Below are 22,637 nucleotides of genomic sequence, written 5' to 3'. Positions count from 1 at the left end.
TTGCCTTCTTTCTCCTCGAGTATTTTACCAACCTTGCTATGCTGTCCAAGGGTTTGATTAAAAAAAGAAGAAAGAAAGAAAAAAAGAAATGGTGTGCCTTACTGAAAACCAGTTCACAATAAAGGTATGGAACCCCCAGGAGCCCTGCAGGGGAACCTGAGTGAGGAGTGGGTTTCCTGCCATCTCCTGCAGCACAGTAATTGCCAGCGCTGATACACAAACCCCGACATCTGCTCTGTCTGGGCTCTTACTCAGGCTGGTGGAGTCTCTGATGGGCCTGGCAGACCCAGGGGATGGACATCTCCTGCTTCAGACTCTGAACCGGTGCTGTGGGATTCCTGTACAGTGCAAGTCTTCACCTACACCATCTTGTCTGCAGGGTCATGGACTTCCCTAGTGTTGGGGCTCCTACAGGTGATCCCTGCTGAGGGATCCTTCGCTGTCCTTCTTGTTCTCTGCAGTAGGATATCAGCTGGGGGGAGTGGATAGTCTACAGACTTCCTTCTGGTTGGTCATGGAGAGCTGTCTAGCCGCCTGTCCCCTGACTGAGTCTTTATCGTCTTCACATAGTGTTTATGCAGGTGGGGGCAGGAAGCCCTCATATTAACTACGTTGAGTCCTCATGTGGGGGGAGTTCTGCACTCTCATCTCCTGTGCACATGAGCCTTGGTCTCTGGAACACTAAAGGCAGATTCACAGAATGAGGTAAGGGTACCAGAAAATGGCCACCTTCTCTGCAGGTAAAGTGAAAGGATGGTCGTTTCATTTTTCCAAGGCCCTTAGGGATTGTCTCATAAATAGTGCCTTCTCAGACGTTCTGAGCTGTAGAAGTTCTGACAAGATTGATGTTCCGAGTGGACCTCAAGCCCCAGCTTGGTGCCCTGGCCTGTGTAGGGCCTGAAGCTGTTTCCTCGAGTGAGGTATGTCCCTCTGCCTTTTCCCTCTTGCAGTAGGCCTTCTGGAATTAGCCCTTAATACTGAGCCCTTTTGAAGGGTTGGTACCCCATGACTGGGCCTGGTTGAGCCTGCCTTGTGTTCTTTTGGGCTTTTTCCACATGAAACCCTTGAAGAGCCTGCCAGGTGTCTCACAACCTCCTTCATTTCTCCTTTTCTCTGAAGTCTGCCACTCTTACAAATTTCAGCCTAGTTCCCATTCCTGTGTGGAACACCTGCTCCTGGGGCAGTAATGGGAAGACCTGTCAACCACACTGGTTCCTGGCACCTCAATGGCACCACCACTGGCCCTGGGACGTTTGCTTGGAGTCATAGGTGGCTTTGTTCCTGGTACCCCGCCCAGGCACTCTGGGTCAGCCCTCCTCCAGGAAGAGATTTAGGATCTTAAAAAATTCAGTCTAAGGTGTAGGTGGTAAAAAATTGCTCTTAAAGCACAACTGATCACTCTGCTATCCCCTCTGGGGCTTTCAGAGAATTAGCTAATGTAGCAAACAAAAATTCCTCATTTTCCTTCTCTGCTCTCTGGGATACTTTGTCAGTCACCAGGTGCTTGTCCAGAGGACTAAAAACCTCCTATAGATTCACAGGTATTTGTGTTTTATTTTGGTTTACGATGAACTCAGATGCTTCATGTAGTCTTTTGTCTGTTTCAAAATGATATGGAATGTAGTAGCAAAGAGAAGGAAAGTAAACCAAATAAAAGCAAGCATCCCATGGTCCTTGTAGGGAAGAGTTGCCACCCTTGTTCATGTGTGTTAAGTTATAGTACAGAAGATGAAGAAGCTCTGGATATCTGCTGGCCTATTAACGACGTGATATTGTACACTAGAACATTTCTTAAGAGAAATGTTAATTACATTTAATTAACATTTAATTAACATCAAATGTCAATGTTAAGTGTTCTTACCACAAAAACCAAAAATAAAACAAAGGGACACAGGAAAACTTTGAGGTGATGGATGTGTCTGTTACTATGACTGTGGTCACCGTGTCATGGGTGTGTGCATGTGTCTAACTCATCAATCTCTACACATTAAATAGGTGCAGGTTTGGGATATTAATTATACCTCAGTCAAGGTGTAAAATAATAGAGTTAAATTCACCTGAAAAAGAAAACAGAAAGGCAGCATGGACCTTCAACAGATGCCCCCCGCCCTCAGATTTCCTACCAGGATCGCTGCCTTGTCCCAACATCGGTCATTTCATTCTGGGGAAGCAAGTAGCTGTGATGCCTATCAGGCCTTACGCTAAATGAACCGACTGAGAAGGATAAATACCATGAAATTTCACTTGTATGTGGAATCTAAAAAAACAAAATAAATGAACAAACAAACAAAAACAGAAACAGTCTCATAAACAGAGAACAAACTGGTGTTACCAGGTGGGAGGGGAGGATGAGTGAACTAGGTGATGGGAACAAGAGGTAAAAACTTCCAGTTACAGAATAAATAAGTCACAAGGATGAAAGTACAGCATAGGGAATAGAGTCAACAATATTGTAGTAATGTCATGGGGTCATAAGGGGTAACTACACTTACTCTGGTGAACACTGAGGAATGTATAGAATTGTGGGTTCACCATGTCTATGCCTGAAATGAATCTATTGTATGACAATCACACTTCAATTAAAATTTAAAATTTACAAACCACCCTCCCCTGACGTCCAGTAGACAACTATGCAAAAGGTATGATGAGACAAATCCCCAAAGTAGAAATGTAAGGAAGAATCTATCATATAATAAAAATAATATCAAATCAAAAACAGAAAAGGAGCAACAGCTCTGCTTCCCCGGTGCCCTTGCCTCTCTCTTACCGGGGAGTCTGCTCTGACTCTGGCTCCCCCCAGGGTGAGCTCAGGGAGGGCTGGCCTGGCAGCCCAGCCAGCGGCTAGCAGGGACCAAAGCAAGGGAAATGTCTGCCAGGTTCCCCTTCTGCCATTGCCTTGCTCAGAGGCTCGCCCTCATGTGTGGTCCCCATCTCCAGGGAGTCCCCACCGGTTCCAGCAATGGCACTCCTCCCCACTCCCCCCATCCCCCCATTGCTCGCATGGGAGTTCATTTCCCTCTTAGATGGCAGCTGTATAGAAAGTGCCTCATGAGGGCAGGACTTTCTATTTATTGTCTCTGCTCAGAGCCAGCCTCTGGGCTGACCTGGGCTTTAAACCCAGCTTGGTGGCCATCACCCTGCCCTTTCTGCTCACCCCACTCTGGGTGTGCCTCTCCCCACTTCTTGTGTGTGACTAAAAGAGTCATTTGGGTTGTCATGAGTACTTTCTTGGGTAATTTTATTTTTAGAAATTTTTTAGCCCTTGCAAAAATTGTAATTATAAAAAAGGTGTTTTACTTGGGGAAACTAGACTTGTTTGGGGGATGCTCCTGAACCTAATATGTATAATTCTAAATTTTTATATGATTTCAATTGATGTAATTTGATAATTCCAAACTTACAGAAAAACTGCAAGTATTTTACAAGAAAATCCTATAAACCCTTTCCTCAGATTTACCAGCTTAATCTCTCATCTCTTTATATCACACAAACATGGATTTGTCATGATGTGTATTTATGTATGTATGAATGTATGTATGTATTTATTAATTCATGAGAGACACAGAGACAGAGGCAGAGACACAGGCGGAGGGAGAAGCAGGTTCCCTGTAGGAAGCCAGACGTGGAACTCAATCCCGGATCTCGGGATCACGCTTTGAGCCTAAGGCAGATGCTCAACTGCTGAGCCACTCAGGTGCCCCTGAATTCATGTTTTTATTAGTAGTTAAAATTTTCTCGCATTGTGCAAGGCTTTCCAATAGTGTGAAAGCACTTTGACTAACTTTACAGAGGGAGTTGAGAAAGTGAATCTGTATCAATTTGGCTCAATATTACTTTGAGAAGTTTATTTTTTGTTGTGTAGTATGTTATTATTACTCTTTGTACATAAGTGACTCTAGATGCTCTAGATGTATTAGTTTTTTTTTTTTTTTAAATTAATAGACTCTACACTTTAGGGGAAGCTTTATGTTTATAGAAAAATGAGCAGGAAGTACAGAGAGTCCCCATATACTCCAGTTCCCAGTGATTGACATCTTGCATTAGTGTGGCACTTTTGTTACAATCAAGGAACCAATGGTGACACACTAACTAAAGTACATAGTTGATTAGGGCTCACTTTGTGTACACTCTATCGGTTTGGACGATGTATGATGACGTCCCTGCCATTGCAGTGTCCACATCAAACTATGGACAGAATACTTTTCATGTTTTTCACCTTCCTTGGCTGCCCTGAGCGTCAGCCTTCCTGCCCAGTCCTGACCTGGACGGGTTCCTGTCCAGTGGGGGAGGCACCAGCAGCCCAAGTGATGGCCAGGAGGCCACAAGTCTCAGGCACAGCCTTGGGGGCCCCTGGGACAGCAGGACACCCCAGAGCCAGAGGCCAGAGGAAGTATCACAGGCTTGGCCCTTCCCCTTGGGGCTAATTTTGCCTTTTCCCCAGGGGCCCAGGTGGGAGGAGGGAGGAAGTTGCCGACAGGTGACTTTATGCTGCACGCTGGGTACCTGCTTATGCTGGTGGCACACAGGGCGGGTGAGGGGGCTTCCCTGGCGGGGGCCGTCTCTGCCACAGCTGCTGGCTCAGCTGCTGGCAGGCTCTGCTCCTCCCGAAGCCCTGAAGCCCCAGTGGCCTGTGGCCAGACTCCCCCAGAAGGCTGGCTGCCCTGAATGATCTACGTCAGAGGGTAGAAAGGAAACAGCTTTAAAGACCACCTTTTACTGTTTTCAAGCACATTCTCACATTCTCCCAGTTGAGCCTCATAACAACTCTGGGAACTGAAGGACAGCCAGGAGAGCCCAGGAACAATGAAACAGTCTTGCAGAGGTCAGTGGCTTGTTGGAGGGTACAGAGCCCCTAGCACCCTTCCTCAGCCTACTTTGTTCCAAATTCCAGGAGGGCAGCCATGGAAGTTGTGGGCTTGCACCTGGTCCAGCATGGTGCCATCCACACAGTGATCTGGGGCTGGGGTGGGGTGGGGGGGGTGCATGGAGGAGAGCTTATTGAGGATTAACTATATTAGGCAAAAAACTGAAAGGGAAAGATTGGGGTCTTATATAAGATTGTCTAAATTTACCCCAACTTATATTTTTTACAAAAAGTTTGAGAATCTGTTATGCTTTTTAAAAAGATTTTATTTATTTGAGAGAGAGAGTACGTGTGAGAGAGAGAGGGGAAGAGAAAGTGGGGGAGAGAGAGAGGGAGAGAGAGGGAGAGAGAAAGGGAGGGAGAGAGGAAGATGAGAGAGGGAGAGGGAAGGTGGGAGGGGGGGAGAGAGGGAGAGAGGGAGAGAGGGAGAGAGAGGAAGGGAGGGAGGGAGAGAGGGAAAGGGGGAGAGGGAGAGAGAGAGGGAGAGAGAGGGAGAGAGGAAGATGAGAGAGGGAGAGGGAAGGTGGGAGGGGGGGGAGAGAGGGAGAGAGGGAGAGAGGGAGAGAGAGGAAGGGAGGGAGGGAGAGAGGGAAAGGGGGAGAGGGAGAGAGAGAGCAAGTACAAGCAAGGGGAGGGGCAGAAGGAGGGGGAGAAGCAGAGTCCCACAGATCAGGGATCCTGACGTGGGGCTCCATCCCAGGACCCTGAGATCATGACTTGATCTGCAGGCAGATGCTCTATGACTGAGCCACCAGGCACCCCAAGCATGTATTATGTCTTTATAACCAAAACCAAACCAAAACAAACCAAACCAAAACAAAACCCCACCTATTCTGATTTAGGGAAAAAAGTACATCAATGACAAAGGTTTTGAAAGCAGACAAATTTGGATTTGATACCTCAGTTCTTCAAACTCATTTTCTTCATCTGCATGATGGACACTCATCCCATGGGGCTGTTTGGAGAATTAAGTGAGGATTCTTCAGTTTTTTTTTAAATTTATTTTTATTTATTTATGATAGACATAGAGAGAGAGAGAGGCAGAGACACAGGCAGAGGGAGAAGGCAGAAGGGAGCCCGATGCAGGACTTGATCCCAGGACTCCAGGATTGTGCCCTGGGCCAAAGGCAGGCGCAAAACTGCTGAGCCACCCAGGGATCCCCAAGATTCTTCAGTTTTTTAGCACAGTTTTTGATTTATGGAAAGGCCAAGAAGACACAAGACAGTGCAGACAGCTCCCAAAAACCTGCACCCAGTTTCCTCCTGATAAGTTATCCTATAGAAATATGATACATTTGTTACAATTGATGAACATTTATTGATACATTATTATTAACTAAATTCCATGCTTTACTAAGATTCCTAGTGCCCTTTCTCTGTTCTGGGAGTACATGTCTACTCTGATGGTTTTTAGTCTCATTATTGTTTTTGTTGTAGTTGACACTCAGCAAACACTTCTTCCAAGTCCTTCCCTTTCCAGGTAGGTGCCACCCAGGCAGCAAAACCTGTTCCTGTGACTTTTTACTAGAAAACCCTGATAAAACTCAGGAAGTCAGCCTAAAGCCTGGATCCTGCCCCAGAGCTGAGGGCCCCTTCGGTGGGGTGGTGGCGTAGGGGATTCTGTGTCAGGCCGAGCAGCGGTGCTGTGTGCCATGGAAGCAACCAGGCTCATGTTGCAGTCAAAGCCAGAGGTTTGAAGTCTCCGTTGAGCAACACAGCATCGTCTAGCAATTGCCTCAAGATGAATCAGAGAGATTTCTTCACTTGAGGTTGAAGGTGAAGCCTGGGGTGCCTTATAAAAACCTCCCTGCTCAGTAGTCCTCACCAGTGCAGGCTCCTTGCTACATTTCCACTCTCCTGAACATTGAAGGGTAAGTGTCCTGTCCTTGCTGTGCCCTCGGGGGGCACACAGGGTAGGGACTGATGGCTGTTGGAAGCCACAAGCTTCTGCTTGCCAAAGCATATCTGGACTGAGTGCAGGTTGGACTCAGGAGACCAGCCCTTGCTGTGCTAGGTAGACTCAGTCACAGGACCCAGGGACGTGAAGGTGGAAGAGACCTGTGGACAAAGTGCCATCACCCGGGGAAAGGAAAGAGCCTAGCTAGCCACCAAATCCTTCCTGGGTGTGCTTGAGTGAACATCACCCTCTGAATTATACTCTCTAGGAGACAAGGGGACATGGAACATTGTGGCAATGGGGTTGATTCTTTTAGACTTTAGATGGCATGATATGCCCCCCAGGCCCCCAAGCCTATCTACAATTGAAAAATTTGCTAGTGATCAAACAGAGAATGCAAAGCAGATGTGGGGGAAGTCATCCATTGTCTGAACCAGAAAGAAGAGAGCGGAGATGTGGGGATGGGTGGGGGAGGAGCTGCCCTAGACCTTCCTTGTCTCCTGAAGGGTGAGAAGATGACTAAGCTGGAGGACCACCTGGAGGGGATCGTTGATGTCTTCCACCGGTACTCAGCCCGGGTGGGGCATCCTGACACCCTTTCAAAGGGTGAGATGAAGCAGCTGATCATAAGGGAACTTCCAAACACCCTCAAGGTAGGTGATGGCCTCTCAACCAAACTTGCCCTCTGAAGGGCTGGGCAGAGGTCGGCCTGGGGGGGGTCTGCCTCCCTCTCTCTCCATAACTTACTCTGTCACCTCCAGCAATATTTGCCTCTCTCTCTGGGATTGTTCCCTCACCTGTGGGGATTAGTGAGCTACAGAGACCTTCCAGGTTGAGACTTGAGTGGCTCTAGGGTGACTCACGACAGTTGCTTCCCTCTGCCTTCTGTTTTGTCACAGTGGATTCCCCAACACAGTTTTGGCGAATGACTTAATGTCCCTGGGCCTCCCTGAGCTGAGCTCTGAGAGATGAGAGGCTTGGAGAAGGGGAGAAAGAGTCTGAGCTCATTGTCTTTCATGTCCCTTTCTAGAACACCAAAGATCAAGCTACGGTTGACAAATTATTTCAAGATCTGGATGCTGATAAAGACGGACAGGTCAACTTCAATGAATTCATATCCCTGGTTTCTGTTGTGCTAGACACTTCTCATAAGAATACCCACAAAGAGTAGAAAGCTCTGAGCAAAGTCCCCAAGAAGACCAATCCTTGTAATCACTGAAGAAAGTGACAATAATAAATGTATTCTCAAAAAGTTCATAACAGTGTGCACTTCTTTCTTTCTGTGTCCACAGTCCCCAGACTGGAGCACGTCTCACCCCTGCAATTCTGACAGACCTCATGTAGAGCCTGTAGATCCCCTTCTTTGTTTGTTCATTTGTTCACCAACTATTAAATGTCCACTGTTTGTTCCTTATTCATTCATTCAACAAATATTCACTGAACATCTGTGGTAGCCAGAAACCAGAGACATAGAGCCCTGTGCACATGGGGCTATGTTCTTTCACAGAGGGAGGGGTAGTGAACCAACAGACCAAAGCGCATCATATGATACCCGGGAAGGCAGGAGAGGGAAGTACCATTAGGGTGGAAGGGAAGGGGAGGCATGCTGGCTACGTGTGATGCTCAAGGAACGCATTTGGGCAGAAATCCAAGAGAGGAATGAGCATGGCTCACAGATATCTGGGCCAAGAGTTCTGGGCAGAGAGAGGCCAGGGCCCTAAGGTGGGCACACACCTGACCTGCTCAAAAATACAGCACAGAGGACAAGGTGCAGGAACTGAGTAGGGAGTGGTGGGTGGTGTGCATCTGCAGGGAGCGAGGAGCAGGGACTCCCAGACCTTGGGGCAAGCTTTGGGTTGTAAGTGTGTTAAGGAGCCACTGGGTAGATTTGAGCAAGAGAGCAAGATGATTTCATTTATGTGTCAAAAGGATCACTCTGCCTGCCTTTGTGGAGAGGAAATTGTTGGGGGCAGACCCCAGAGGGCAAGCAAAGAGAACAGTGAGGAGGGTTTCCCCAGAGCAGTGCTGGCCATGAGAAACAGTATGGGCCATGCTTAGGATTTTAAGTTTAGTTGTAGCCACAACTAAAAAGGTGAAAATAAAGAGGAAATTAATTTTAATAATAAATTTTTATAAACCCAATAGATCAAAAATAGTATCACTTCAACAAGTTGAAACAACAAGTTACTTTTTACTTATTTTTATTTTTTTAGAGGCATTCAGAGAGACAGAGTGCCAGAGTCCCAGTGGGTGGGGAGGGCAGAGAAGAAGAGAGACTCTCAGGCTGACTCCATGCTGAGCAGGAAGCCTGATGCAGGGCTGGATCTCATGTCTGTGAGATCACAACCTGAGTGGAAATTAAGAGTTGGGCGCATAACCAACTAAGCCACTCAGGGGCCCCAACAACATACAGGTTATTACTGAGATATTTTGCCTTCTTTTCTTTTTTTCTAAACCTTTGAAATCCAGCATGCTTCATGCTGACAATCACTGTTCACGAGGCCAGTGGTCACATGTAGCTCACAATGACCACGTTGGAAGTGCAGCTCTAGCCTATTCAAGGGAGGAGGCAGTTGGACGAGGGTGGCAGACATGCTGCTGGTAAGGGGTAGTCAGGCTCTGCATACCTTGGAAGGTGGCAATGAGACATCAAGGATTACTCCAAAGACTTTTCCCTGAGATGGGCTTGATGTCCTTGCCAGGGGAAAACCTGAGCAGCAAAAATCACCATACTGTATCGTGTTTGTTTGGGCAGAAGTAAGCACAGGGTGCGGTGGGGAACAGGTGAGTGGCCCAGCCTTGGCTGTTGGTTGAGGTCAGTTAGGTATCCTGGAGGAGGAGAACCTTGGATGTGAAATTTGGGGTAGAACTTTGAAAGATGAGAAGATGCAGAATTTCCATGAACCTTCCTTTGGTTCTGTCAAGGGTGTGGGTAGGGGGGCAGGAAGGTGTCGGGAGCAGCCGGGGACACAGAAGCAGGAAAAGAGGGTTAGCTCTACCCAACATAGGGCACAGTGAGGGAACACTTCGCAGGCCAGCCTCCCTCCTTACTGTGGTCTATGCAGGTTCTTTGTTAAATGGAATCCTCCTAGGACTGTGCTGCTCTCCTGCTGTGCTCTCTCCTGCTGCGATTCTGTATCCACTGATGTGGTTTTTTGTTTCACGTCCATCTTTTCATGGACTGGAGTGAGCAGGTGCTGTATCACTGTGCCTGACGCACGATAGGGTTTCATGCACACATCCTACATGAATGAATGAATAGAAATCAGCATGGCTATTGGTTTGATTCTGTATAAATGGTCCCAGAGGAAAGAGGAAGGAGCATAGCCTCTGAAGGCTGGGTCGGTGAGCCCTGGTGAGAAGTGCATTCAGTCTGATTCAGCAAAAGCCACTGGGGGTGTCCCTGCCCCAAACCTCAGTCTGGTGAAGATGAGGTATCCCTTTGGCGTCACACTCCACGTAGTCAGTTGTCAGCATACATAAAGATTACAGGCTGAATGTCCGCCAATGTGATGGTATTTGGAGATGGAGCCTTCAAGAGGTTTATTAGGTTTATTTTTATTTTTTAAAAAAGATTTGATTAAAAAAAGATTTTATTTATTTATTCATGAGAGATAAAGAGAGAGGGAGGCAGAGGGAGAAGCAAACTTCTCATTGAGCAGGGAGCCCGATGCAGGACTCTATCCCAGGACTCTGGGATCACGACCTGAGCTGAAGGCAGACGCTCAACCACTAAACCACCTGGGTACCCCGGTAATTAGGTTCAGATCAGGTTGTGAAGGTGGGATCCTCACAGTGGGATCAGTGCCCTTACAAGAAGAGACAGTTCTGCTTCTCTCCGTGAGCACACAGCAGAAGATGCTGTCTGGAAGCTAGGAGGAGAGACCTCACCACCACCTGACCATGCTGACACCCTGACCTCAGGTTCTAGCCTCGAGAACAGTCTGTGGTTAAAGCCACTCTAGCAGCTGAGTAGACAAAGATGCCATAGGAGTGGCAGGTAGGGCACAGCTCTGGCATATCCTACAGTGGCTGCTCCTGCTGGGTCCTCTTCAGCAGGAGGGACAGGCCAGAGGGTAGAGTTTGTGACAAAATTTGAGAAAGATTAGGTAATTTTCTGGAGCTCAGGTATGACAGATAAGAGGAGTTTTATATTGTGGAAGGAGTAGGTCTGTCTTTCAGTTTATTTGATGCCAAGCCCCGTCAAGGCAACATCTAGGATGCTGAGATTGAGAATGGAGTCCAGGAAGTGACAAGTCCTGACCACTGAGGCCTGGGGGTGGAGGTTTGCTGGGCCACTGGCCACATCTCAGGGATGTGGACCTGAGGTAAAGCTGAGGCAGAAGAAAGTATGAAAGGCTGAGGGTGGGGTGAAGTGGGATTGGCAGAGAAGGGGGTCTTGCAATGGCCCAAGCCTAGATGACTGAATGGGGAAACATTCAGGAAAGCCCTCACTTGCTGGGTGAGTGTCTTCCCTACAGACCTTGCCACTGTTGGAGCAGGACCAGCCTGTTCTGCAAACCGGAGCACTCACCTGTCTGTGACCAGTTCTGAGATACAGAGGCCTATCAGAATGTGGTAGAAAACAGCAACCAGTCTCTAAGAACAAAACCCAGCATATTTGCTCTTATGAAAAATTCACCATCCATGATTTACTTTCAAAATAGCCAACTGAACCACTGATTAAACTTAAATCCTTTTTAGAGAAATTTGAAGGGCCCCCAAACTTGGTAAAAATTCATTAGCCAGAGGCACCCAAGGGCAATGAACAGCGCTCCCAGCCTGGAATCCAAGGTGCCTGGTTAGCTTCCCAGCTCCACTGCTTCTTGGCTCTGCGAGTTTGAGTGAGTGGCTTCCCTTGTCTGAACCTCTGTGTTTCCACCTGAAAAGTGCAATTTGGACTTTTTAGATGGAACTGCAGAGGCTAGTCTCTGGATGATGTCCGCGCCTGGAAACAAGCAGACGGACATGAGGACCATTAGAACCACAGGACCACAGAGGCGGGACCTGTTCTCTCCAGCACCATGCCATCAACCCCCTGCCTGCTACGCTGGGTTCCAGAACATTCTCCAGTTTCCCTGAGAACTTTTGGACTCTTTGAATTCTGCAAGTGCTGTGCTATTGTCCATTTTGTCTGGAGTGCCCTCTTCTTCCATTACAGCGTCTACTCTGTTTTAGGCACCAGATCACTGAGGTCTAGATATTTTGCTTATCCACCAAGACCCAACCCAATTGTTGCATCCACTGGGGAGCTCACCCCTTCACATTCCTCACACATGTCCACTCCTCTCATCCACAGTAGATTCCATGGAACTCTGGGGGCTTGCCCACCCATCAAGGTTAGTCTGACAGAGTGCTCTGGGCAAAGGTGTTTATATTCAGGAATAAGATCACCTCTGTGATCTTGAGCAGAACCCTTAACGTCTGGGAGTCTTGTTTGCTCATCTATAAAATGAGGACACTGATGCCACTTTTTGGGTGTGACACCTTGCTTTTCAGAAAGACATCTCAGGTGGGCTATGGGTATACTGCATGCCAAGCTATGCCAAGGTGCATATCGGGATTTTGGAAATCAGGAAAAGATCTGGACTCAATGGGATGGCTACCAGGAGCCTAGGGCAAAAGTGAGTAGGACTCAACATTTTAATTTGGCCGGTATAAAAAGTCATCCAAGTCAAAAGAAAGCAAACCATGCTTCTCTGATTTCTCTGATTATCTAACACAGTACGGGGCATGCAGTAGCTCAACCATTTCCATTTCAAAACTCACTTTGGCATTTATCTGTGAGCGCTTACCCCGGCCTTCTTTCTCTCCCCTCCAGCCACACAAGAAGACAGACAAGAGGCAGCTCCTCTATGCTTCCAGGTTAGAAGTGACCACCCACCTTGCTTTTCTTTTCCACACATCCTGATATTGAAAATACCTATTTGGGTGTTCCTCACCCCCATCATATTGAAGGCTCCTCAAGGGCAGGGCCCTAATGCTGTGTTTGATATGAAGGCTAGGCAGGGTGCCACAGCCTCCCGGCGGCTCCTCATGCTTCCACTCTGGACCCTGACCCTCTTACATGGGGCGGCCAGATGGCCTCCCAACACAAACATACTGCATCACTTACCTGATTAAAACCCACCAGAAGTTTTCCAGTGCTTGCCACCTGCCCCATGTCCATCGCCGCTCCCCACGGAGGCTCTGCCTCGTTCTCCGCCCCACCCACTGTTCCCTCACATCTCCCTCCTTTATTTTCTTCCTGGAGCTCATCACCTCTGAAATGATTTATTCTTTATTCCTTGTCTGACTCTCTTCTAGATGGAAACTCCCGTGAGCAGGGACTTGCCTCCTTTGTAGGCCCAGGATGCTTTTCACACTCAGCTGCTCAATCAAGGAAGAATCAAAGCACGTTGGTTTAGTGGAATCCAGTTAGTGTTTTCTAATGAGGGAATGAGCAGCTGGTCCAAATCAGCAAGTGAGATGCTGCTGCTGCTGCTGCTGCTGCTGCTGCTGGTGGTGGAGGGGAGGATGGGCCACTCACAGCAGGCTGGGAGGTCTTGCTGGGGGTGGACTGCTCTTCTCTGACCTCAGCAATGTCGGAAGGCTCGCTTCCTGGGCCCACCTTGCTTCTCTTGTGCAGACCGTCAGCCCTTATTATTTCCCCTCATGATTCTCACCTTTCACTATTAACAGGTGCTTCTGAGGCTGCACGTGTTCTGCTTTGGAGGCATCATCCCTAGCTACAGATGACCCTGAGTTTCACTCAAAGGCATTGCCCTTCCTGAAAACATCCCAGTTCCTTGGCACCGCATGTTACCACGAAGACTGGGAGGGCAGGTGGAGCAGGAGAGGAGAAGACTCAGGGAGAGAATATAGATGGATGGAGGCAGCAGGAGGAGAGGAGGGGTGGATGGATCTGAGCCCTGAGCTGCACCCTCAGGCCTTGGCAACAGACCTGTGTCTCGCTGATCCGCACAGGATAGTTCTGGGTACCTGGGCCAAAATGGGAGAGCTCTTAGCAAAAAAGGGAGAACATGAGGGCGCTCATGGGAGGAGGCCAGCTGGCCTCCCAGGTGCTTGTGTTCCTTGTCTCTTGTGTATGTGAGGGTCTCTGGAGAGAGGCTTTGGGGCCCAATCAGGCCATGGAGCCAACTGGAGTCTCAGGGTTGAGGGATGGTCCCAGGCCCGAGCCTCAACAGGAAACAGGACTTGAGCAACCATCTGTTTCAGCTCTGCTGTCATTTTGGTAATGGGGATGTCAACACCTGTGACACAGAGCTTTCTATGGCAACTTCAGGGAGGGGGTGCAAGGGTGTGGAGGTGGGATTCTGGAGCTTTCCTCAGACCAGGATTTGTGTCAGGGTTGTGTAAAATTGCCTCACCAGTCTGGTGAAAGCTGAGGCCTTTCTTCCTGGCAAGGTCTTGGGAAATAGCACAGAATCACCTTCTTTGTCCTGTAGGGTTTGGGGGGACCTGGGTAGCTTGAGATCCTGGCTGGACTTGTCTTTTCTGAGAATGCCATCTTGGGTTCTCTTAGGTCTCACCAGACCTTCCGGCAGCCTTCTCACTGGCTTGGGCCTGCTAGCTCATTCCCACCCCAAATTCATCCCATACACCGCAGATAGACACTTTAAAATATAAGTATGGTTAAATCGTATCCTTCCCTAAAACCCCCACTGCTCCTGCCCTCCCTTCTCCTGCTGAGAGTGCAAACTCCAGGCCGAGATTCTGACCTGCTCACCTCTGCCTCTCCCACCCTTGGCTCCTCAGTCCTGATCAGACCCCACACCCGCCTACTTCCAGGCCTCATTCGGAGCACCTGCATGTTAACCCAGGGGTGCCCACAGTCTTGATAGGGGTCTAATGTTTGCCCTTCTAGCACCTGCTGAAAGATCATGCGGATACCTCAAAGTCCCACCAAACCACCCTCTACAGCCTTTCATTTTCCACTTTGAGAGCACTTGAGGAGCTGTGTGGTTTGCTCGCAGGCCTGGGCTCCTTCATGACAAGGCGGGGCTTTCTTCATCATTCCCGTCAGTGTGTGCTGAGTGAATGAATGAATGCATGCACAAGTGGATAATGAGAGACTTCACCACTTCTCCCAGTTGTAGGGCACCCTGCATCTGCCAGCCTCAGAGCACATCAGAGCACCATGAAGCGTCTGCACAGCCACTGTCCCTTCCTCATTGCTCCCAGACAGCCATCCTGAAACTCAGGTTCTCCTGCTTGGGAACCAGGGCAGGCATCTCATGATGGGGCCACTATAAGGAGGGGAAGCCCCCAAAAGTTCATCTTTCCCAGAAGGACCCCTTAATCACAGAGAGATGATTCTCAGGTGGAGTGGGAATCTGATCGCTCACACTGAGGAAGAAAGCCAGTTCCTCTCTACTCAACAGGACTAGCTTTTTCATTTTTCATTTTTAGTTGAAGTATAGTTGACGTGTAATATGATATTGGTTTTAGGTGTACAACATAGTGCTATTACATGATGCTCGTCAGGGTAAGTGTAGCTACCATTGGTCACCACGCAACACTATTACCATATTACTGGCCATATTCTCCATTCTGTCTTTTTATCCCTGTGACTTATTTATTTTATAACTGGAAATTTATTACATTCAAATTTACCTATTCCTCTTCACTTATTTTGTCCACCCCTCCTCCCTCTGCCCCGGTGACCACAAGTTTGTTCTCTGTATCTGTATTTTACAGTTTTTTATTTTTGTTTGTTTTGTTTTTTAGATTCTACATATATGTGAAATCCTATGGTATTTGTTGTTCTCTGTCTGACTTATTTCACCTAGCATAATACACTCTGGGTCCATCCATGTTGTTACAATCAGAAGATTTCATTCTTTTTTATGACTAAGAGATAGTCCATCGTGTATACATGCCACATAGTCCTCATCTATTCATCTATGGATGGACACTTAAGTTGTTTCCATACCTTGTCTATTGTAAATTATATTACAGAAAACATAGGGGTGCATGTATCTTTTTGAATTAATATTTTTGTATTCTTCAGGTAAACACCTAGAAGTGGAATCACTGGGTCATACGTTGATTCTACTTCTAGTTGTTGAGAAACCTCCGCACTGTTTTCCAGAGTGGCTGCACCAGTTTACATTCCTGCCAACAGTACACAGGGATTCTTTTTTCTCCACACCCTCACCAACACTTGCTGATTCTTCTCTTTTTCATTTTAGTCATTCTGACGGGTGTGAGGTGATCTCCCACTGTGGTTTTGATTTGCATTTCCCTGATGATGAATGATGTTGAGCATCTTTTCATGTGTCTGTTGGCCATCTGTATGTCTTAGGAAAAATGTCTATTCAGATTCTTGGCCATTTTGAAAATTTGTTTTATTGGTGTTGAGTTGTATGAGTTATTAAATATAGTTTGGATATTAATCCCTCATTAGATGTGTCACTTGCAATATCTTCGTTCATTCAGTAGACGGCCTTTGTTTTGTTGATTGTTTCCTTTACTGTGCAAAATCTTCTTAGTTTGATGTTGTTCCAGCAGTTTATCTTTGTTTTTATTTTCCTTGCCTAGGGAGACATATCCAGAAAAATATTGCTTAGGGTGACATCAAAAATTTACTGCCTATGTTTTACGAATTTTGTGGTTTTGGGTCTCACATCTAGGTCTTTAATCCATCTTGTATTTATTTTCGTGTATGGTATTAGAAAGTGGTCCAGTTTCATTCATTTGCATGCAGCTGTCCAGTTTTCCCAGAGCCATTTATTGAAGAGACTATCTTTTCCCCACTGTGTAGTCTTGCCTTCTTTGTCAAAGACTAATTGACCATATAACCATGGGTTTGTTTTGGAGATCTCTAGTCTGTTCCATTGATGTATGTCTCTATTTGTGTGTCAGTACCATCCTGTTTGGATTACTACAACTTTGTAGTATAGTCTGCCATCTGGGATTGTGATACCTGCAGCTTTGTTCTTCTTTCTCAAGATTACTTTGGCTATTCAGGGTCTTTTGTGGTTCTATACAACTTTTATAATTATCTATAGAACCAGCTTTTTTGGAAGAGGCTAAATCCCCTTCACCAGTTCTCCTAAACGATGCTTAAGGAAAATCCCACAGGGCTCTGTACAGTGGCTTACTGTCAGACCTTCCCCTGGAGTCTAGAACTACGTCCTACTCTCAGACTGAGCTAGGAGAGAGAGAACAGAAAAGGGAGAACTCTTGGCATCTATGAAGCCCTGTCCCCTATTGTCTTGCTTCTTAGCAAATCCTCCAGCTCCACAGGATCCTAGGACCAACCTACTTTCACTTGCTCATCTATAATGCTTCATTCTGGACCCTGTGGATTTGAGGCAAATCAGCCATAATTTCTGCCTTCAGGGCCATTATCACCTCTTGATATGAGGTTCCAAGTCTGTATCAGAAGTGCAATGGTAGACGTCTCAGAGAGTTCCCTGGGCTGGGAGGGGTAAGCCCCTAGGTGTTTGCAGAAGATGGTGGTCAGGGATGTCTTCATGGCAGCAGCAACAGGTGCTCTGGGCTCTCAGGACAGGGCTGAGAGACTTGCTAGGACCCCAGGGTGGTGAGACCACTCCTGGTGCAAAAGTGTCGAGGCTGGAGAAAGCCTGGATGTCATTTAGGGAAAATGCTTTGAAGGAGTGGCTGCGTGGCTGTGTTGATGGAAGGGGTTAGATTTACTCTGTGTCCCCAAGGATGTGGGAGGGAAACCAGGATTAATGCCCGGCAGCACAAGGACACAGATTTGAGCTTGGCATGATTTGAGCTTGGCATGAAGGGAACTCTCTAAGTGTCTGTGCCACGTTAGGAAGCTCTCTTTCATGGGGGAATTCAGGCTGGCCACCACTTGTCAGGGATGTTGGGGAGAATCAATCAAGCACTGGGGTGGGGCAGGTTAGGTCTAATCAAAAAATTTCAAGCTATTTTCAAGACAAATCCCTTTTTTCAAAGGGAAGTTTCTAGTATGCAATGGATAAAGGCTGGTATGACTAAATAAAGCAAGGGTGGGGGGGTGGGGGTGGGGCTTCAGATTCCCGTCACCTTGCTGCCCCCTACCTTCCAGTTTGAGATTCATGATATCCAGAAGGCTTCCGTCTACCAGTATTAACTCCCCCCCCCCCCCCCCCCCCCCCCCCCCCGCTACCCCTCTACCTCCTCTCTCTTTTCTCCACACCACCCGTGAGAAAGGAGCGCGTGGGAAATGCTAGAGCATCTGTACAGTCAGTATTTGTTAAGAAGCTGCCATGTATTTGCCACTACTCTGCATGCTGGGGAGAAAGCAGAGGTAAGCAGATGCCGCAGACTTGGCCCTCACTGCGTTCACAGTCTAGTAAGGGGCAGAGTCATAAATATGTTTATGGCACGTTGTGAAAAGGGGGGGCAGTGGCTGGGATACCCACCCTTTCTGGGGCATCCCCAGGCCTCCCACCTCCCAGGCTGGTTCTCTTTCTCCTAACAAGCTGCATCTAGGAGGTGACTCCTCTGTGGGCATGAGGGTCAGGAAGAAAGGCTATCAGAAGGTGAGTCTCCCCAGCTCTCGGCTCTCTAAGTTAGGCAGGGAAGGGGCTGGGGGCTTCTAAATTCTGCTTCTCAACCTCACAGCCTGGAAGAGTTCCTGGAAACACCCTATGTGCTTGAGTGGGAGCCATCAAATCCTTGCACCCACAGCAGAGCCCCACGGGCCTTTAGACCAGAGGCCTTTGCAGTTGGCTTGCAGACAGCCTGGGACCCAGCTACAGGCAGCCAGTGTGGGGCAGCGGAAACCTGACTGGCTCTTTCTTCCTGCTCAGTAGTGGGAAAGGAGCTGGGACATCCAGCCCATAGAAAAGATAGATTCAAGGCCCTTCCCTCTCTGCACTTTTTTGTTTTATTTTAGATTTTACTTATTTATCTGAGAGAGAGAGAGCATGAACAAGAGGGAGGGATAGAGGGAGAAGCAGGTTCCCCACTGAGTAGGGAGCCCAATGTAGGGCTTGATCCCAGGACCCCAAGATCATAACCTGAGCCCCCGGCACCCCTCTGCACTACTTTGAACAATTCTTCCACTTTATGGCCTTGGGCTGGTTCCTTCTCCACTCTGTTTCACTTTCTTCATTTCCAGGGAGGCCTGAACCCAAAGTCCAACCTCCTCATGGTAGTGGTCGAGCCTTATAGCAGCAGGGACATGATTGGAGCTCTTCTCTCTCTCCATCCTGCTGGCACTGGGTGGGCATGGGGTCAGACTCCCCCACTTTCATCCCTGCCCGCACCTGCCCCAGTGTCCATCCATGATGACATTGCTCGGTCTGTGAAGAGACATCAATTTGCTCAACGTGGATTCAGAACTCAGTTTATGGGTAAACATCTCCAGTATAGTGTCCTCAGACACAGTCCATCTAGGATCACCTCTGGACAACTTCCAGAGGAATAAGGTCTCTTAGGAGACACCCAGCTGTGGAAGGTGGTAGACAGCACTGGGGGAAGGGGCCAGGGCTTGGGTGGGGGTGGCCTGAATGTTGAGGGAGGTATCTGCCTTTTGCTTTCTATGGTATCGACTGGCAGTATGGCAGTACGAGGGAGTCCTGAGCTGGAGTGAGGTGACTGGGGCCTGAGTGAGAGGTGAGGAAATAGTCAGGGAAGCGAGCCCAAGGGGCTTAGAACAGACCCACATTTTGTGGCTTCTCACTCTGTTCTTACCATGTGAAGGGGTTGGGCAGTTAGGGGGCAGGGCTGCATGGCACCCTGGCCCCTGGAGGGACAGGCTAGAGGCGGGCGGTGGAAGAAGCAGGCAAAGTGCTGGCTTGGAGGAAGACTTTATTTTGCCCCCCAGCTAAGGCCGTTCAGCCTCTCTGTGGCCCTAGGTGGGCAGCCTCCTGATTAGTGGCTGTGGCCGTGGCCATGGCCACCGTGGCTGTGGCAGTGGCCCTGGCTGCCCTCCCCAAAGCCTGGCCCATGGCTGTGGCCCTCTCCCTCCGGGGCATTCTTGTGCATCTCCTCATGCGAGGCCACCGTCAGCCTGGCCACCAGGATGGAGAACTCTTCAAAGTTCAGTTCCTTGTCTCCGTTCGTGTCCAGGTCTTCCATGATCTTGTTTATGGCGTTGTCATTCTTCTTCTGCTTCTGTGGGTGCAGGTGACAAGGGCAGTTAGGGCCGGCATGGCCAGCTCTACAGAAGGGGAGCTCTGCACTGACCCCAGGCAAAGGCACAGGGAACCTGACTCCCAGGCCTCAGTTAAAAAATTAGAAATGACCATTGAACTGATGCGCACAGACTAGCAGATGTTGAACATGTGTTAGACACTTGCTGATTTTTCTGCATCCAACCTGGGCACTACGATTCTCTCCATTTTACAGGAGAGGAACTGAGATCACGGGACTTCCTTGAGGTCACGCAATTAGTATGTGCAGAAAAGTCACCTCATTTGGCCTTTATAACAAGCTTCACAGGGCATCTTCCTGGAGGAAGCTGTCTTAGAAAAGGGGAAGTAGTTTGTGCAGATCCATGAGGCTTGGGAGGGGGAGAGTGGGTGTGAGCCCCACCTGTCCCAGTCCCTCTACCAGTGTGGGCTCCCTCCCGTAGCCTACCTGTTCCTTCCCTCTCTAGGTTACTTATTACTGACACTCATTTCAACCTACTTGGGGTGGGGAACATCTGATGAAAACAAGATGGTTTGTATGTTGTGTGGGGCTGGAGAGCGGTGCATGCTCTGCATTGACCCCAGGCTGTGAGAGTTTGGGGGTGGGGAGGACCCAGGCTGCAGTGGGTGGGCCCATAGGCTAGGCAGGCTCAGCTGAGGCCCCTCCCAGTGCCCCCCTTGCGGGTGCCCTGCTCAACCCCCAGGCCAGTCCACATCGCCTGGTCTTCTGTGCTTTCTCTGCCAGCCTGGGCTGAGCCCTCACTGTGCCACAGCTGCTGGGCAGGGCCTCAGTTTTCCCTCCTGGACACGGGAGGTGGGTGGTGGGGTCGGTGGAGGAGTTCCACGGAGGAGAACCTGGTCCCACCAGCTCCTGGATGTCCTGACCCGGCTTCCCCTTGCACCTGTGCGGAGCTGTGAGCATCCCATCTGCTTCCTGAGGGGTGCAGGCCTGGCCTTGGGGAGGGTGGGAGGGCGCCAGCCGCCCCGGGGGTGTGGAAGGGAACCTGGGGGTAGGCATCTCACCCTTCTTACTCCTGCCTGTTTCCCCATAGTTGTAAAGTACACTGGAAGATGGGGGGGGGGGGGTTGGGGCAGGGGGAGGAACGAAGGAACAAATCCTCCGTTTTTTCTAGAACTGCCTAGAAATGTTCCCATTAGGAAAATACACTAATCATGTTACTAAGTGTGTTTTGTTCCTGGGTGCATCTCCCCACGCTCTGTGCTCCCTGCTCCGGACCCTCCCACTTAGGGAGATCCCACAGCTCTCACACTCAGACCTCTCTGGGTTCAGGTTCTGGTCTGCTCCCGGGCTGTCAAGGCTCATCCTCAGGTGGTTCCCTCCCCAGGTCAGGTGTCAGCTCTGCTCCCCCCACCCCATCACCTGCAGCGCTCTCTCTCATGTCCTTTGGAGCACTAACGGGATTGGATTCATCCGTATTCTTTGTGAGACAACATCTTTCCTGTGTGTCCCAACCATGGGGCCCTATGTGCCACTACATACCCGCACACAGCACACACGGCCTGCTTCTACCTGGGAGCAGCTCCAGGGACAGAGCACCTGCTGCCCCTGGAGGGTGGGTGAAGGAGCTGGGATTTCCTCCTTGGCCACTGCAGAGTGCACCCCACGCCCCAGGCTTGCCTGGAACCCCTGCCTACCTTGAGGAAGTTTGGCAGCTCCTTTTTCACCAGCTGTTTCATTTCTTTCTGGTTGAGTTTGTCCGGATGCTCCAGTCGCACAGAGTACTGGTGGAAGATGTTGATGATGGTCTCGATGCTACATTCTAGCTGCGACATCTGGTCTGCCATTTTCCTGCACTCTGTCTGAGGAGTGGACAAGTGAGGGTTCAGGAGCTTAGAAGAAAAGGTTGCTGAGCTCCCCTGACATCTCTCAGCCTGCTCGTAGAAACAATGGGGGTGATACAGAAGGAAAAGAAACTGCAAGTGCTCTGGGAGGAGATCCTGCCCCATGTGGCAGGGGTGGCTTTAGAATATCTGGAGAATGCTAAAGAGAAGAGCATTTGAAGACAAGAGGCTCCCGCAGAATACGATCCAAGAAAATGTGAGGAAATTTTCAAGTGGGTGGATCAGTCACGGAGGGCTTTCAGGAGGAGGCCTTGGAGGAGGCCTGTCATGGCGGGAGGTTAAGAAGAAGTCAGAGTGGAAGGTTAGAACTCACTTACCCAAGCCAGGGAGCCACACAGAGGGGTTTGATAGCTCGGTGTGTGTCTCACATTTATAGGCAGCTCCCGGCTGGACGCTCGGCCCTCTTGGGAAGATTGCTTCACAGGTGAGCAGTGTGGTAATGCTGAGCTGGGCTGTCAGTGCCAGGAAGGGTGCTGGGGTGGGACAGGAAATGTTCACAAAGCTCCTTCAGCCTTTTTGTGAAATGCCCAGCCCCAGGCCTGGAGCCGGTTTGGGAGGAAGCTGGCTGGGCAGCTCACTTCCCCTCAACCTCCACCCTCTGCCCTACCTGAGCAAGCCAGCAGCCTCTCCCTGTCTCCCCCTGCTCCCACCGAGGTTGGGTCAGTCAATGGCTGCTGGCTCTGCATCTCCTGTGCGTGCCAGTCGCCCAGCAAGCCCTCCTTTTCTCCCACCTGGCTCTGAGATAAACACTCCTTGACGGCTGAGGTTCTTGCACTCAGGATGAGCTGGAGATTGGAGGGTCATTGGAGGCACTGCACCCCCTTGTATTGCAGATGAGGAAGCTGATGCCAGAGAGCGGCCTGCTTGGTGACATAGCAGGAACTGGGCCCAGACATTCTGGTTTTTGGTTAAG

At 49.2% G+C, this 22,637-nt stretch overlaps 2 protein-coding genes across 3 annotated transcripts; one reads left to right on the top strand and one right to left on the bottom strand.

Annotated features, from left to right (window-relative positions):
- Positions 1-6,596: 6,596 nt before the first annotated feature.
- Positions 6,597-8,021, top strand: LOC140634692 (protein S100-A12-like). Its single transcript, XM_072828474.1, has 3 exons — positions 6,597-6,735; positions 7,268-7,414; positions 7,792-8,021. Exons 2-3 carry the CDS (start codon positions 7,277-7,279, stop codon positions 7,930-7,932), a joined length of 279 nt encoding a protein of 92 aa, XP_072684575.1. The 5' UTR covers positions 6,597-6,735; positions 7,268-7,276; the 3' UTR covers positions 7,933-8,021.
- Positions 8,022-19,521: 11,500 nt separating this feature from the next.
- Positions 19,522-22,200, bottom strand: S100A9 (S100 calcium binding protein A9). 2 transcript variants are annotated; one of them, XM_072829515.1, is made up of 3 exons: positions 22,042-22,200; positions 21,518-21,682; positions 19,522-19,844 (listed from the first exon to the last, which is right to left on the bottom strand). In XM_072829515.1, exons 2-3 carry the CDS (start codon positions 21,665-21,667, stop codon positions 19,602-19,604), a joined length of 393 nt encoding a protein of 130 aa, XP_072685616.1. In that variant the 5' UTR covers positions 21,668-21,682; positions 22,042-22,200; the 3' UTR covers positions 19,522-19,601. The 2 variants fall into 2 exon arrangements, with proteins under 2 accessions (XP_072685616.1, XP_072685615.1); XM_072829514.1 differs by having other exon boundaries at positions 21,518-21,678; positions 22,042-22,194.
- Positions 22,201-22,637: the final 437 nt, after the last annotated feature.

This window comes from Canis lupus, chromosome 6, assembly GCF_048164855.1.
Source record: "Canis lupus baileyi chromosome 6, mCanLup2.hap1, whole genome shotgun sequence".
In the NCBI taxonomy this organism is placed as follows: Eukaryota; Metazoa; Chordata; class Mammalia; order Carnivora; family Canidae; genus Canis; species Canis lupus.
The sequence above is the reverse complement of the archived record's forward strand: the minus strand, read 5'-3'. Positions and strand labels throughout refer to the sequence as shown.

Bases quoted from the DNA above. Each gene is read 5' to 3' on its own strand.
- LOC140634692 (XM_072828474.1), top strand. From the start codon at position 7,277: ATGACTAAGCTGGAGGACCACCTGGAGGGGATCGTTGATGTCTTCCAC. The intron at 7,415-7,791 runs GTAGGTGATGGC...GTCCCTTTCTAG, and splicing joins AACTTCCAAACACCCTCAAG to AACACCAAAGATCAAGCTAC.
- S100A9 (XM_072829515.1), bottom strand. From the start codon at position 21,667: ATGGCAGACCAGATGTCGCAGCTAGAATGTAGCATCGAGACCATCATC. The intron at 19,845-21,517 runs GTAGGCAGGGGT...CTGCACCCACAG, and splicing joins AGCTGCCAAACTTCCTCAAG to AAGCAGAAGAAGAATGACAA.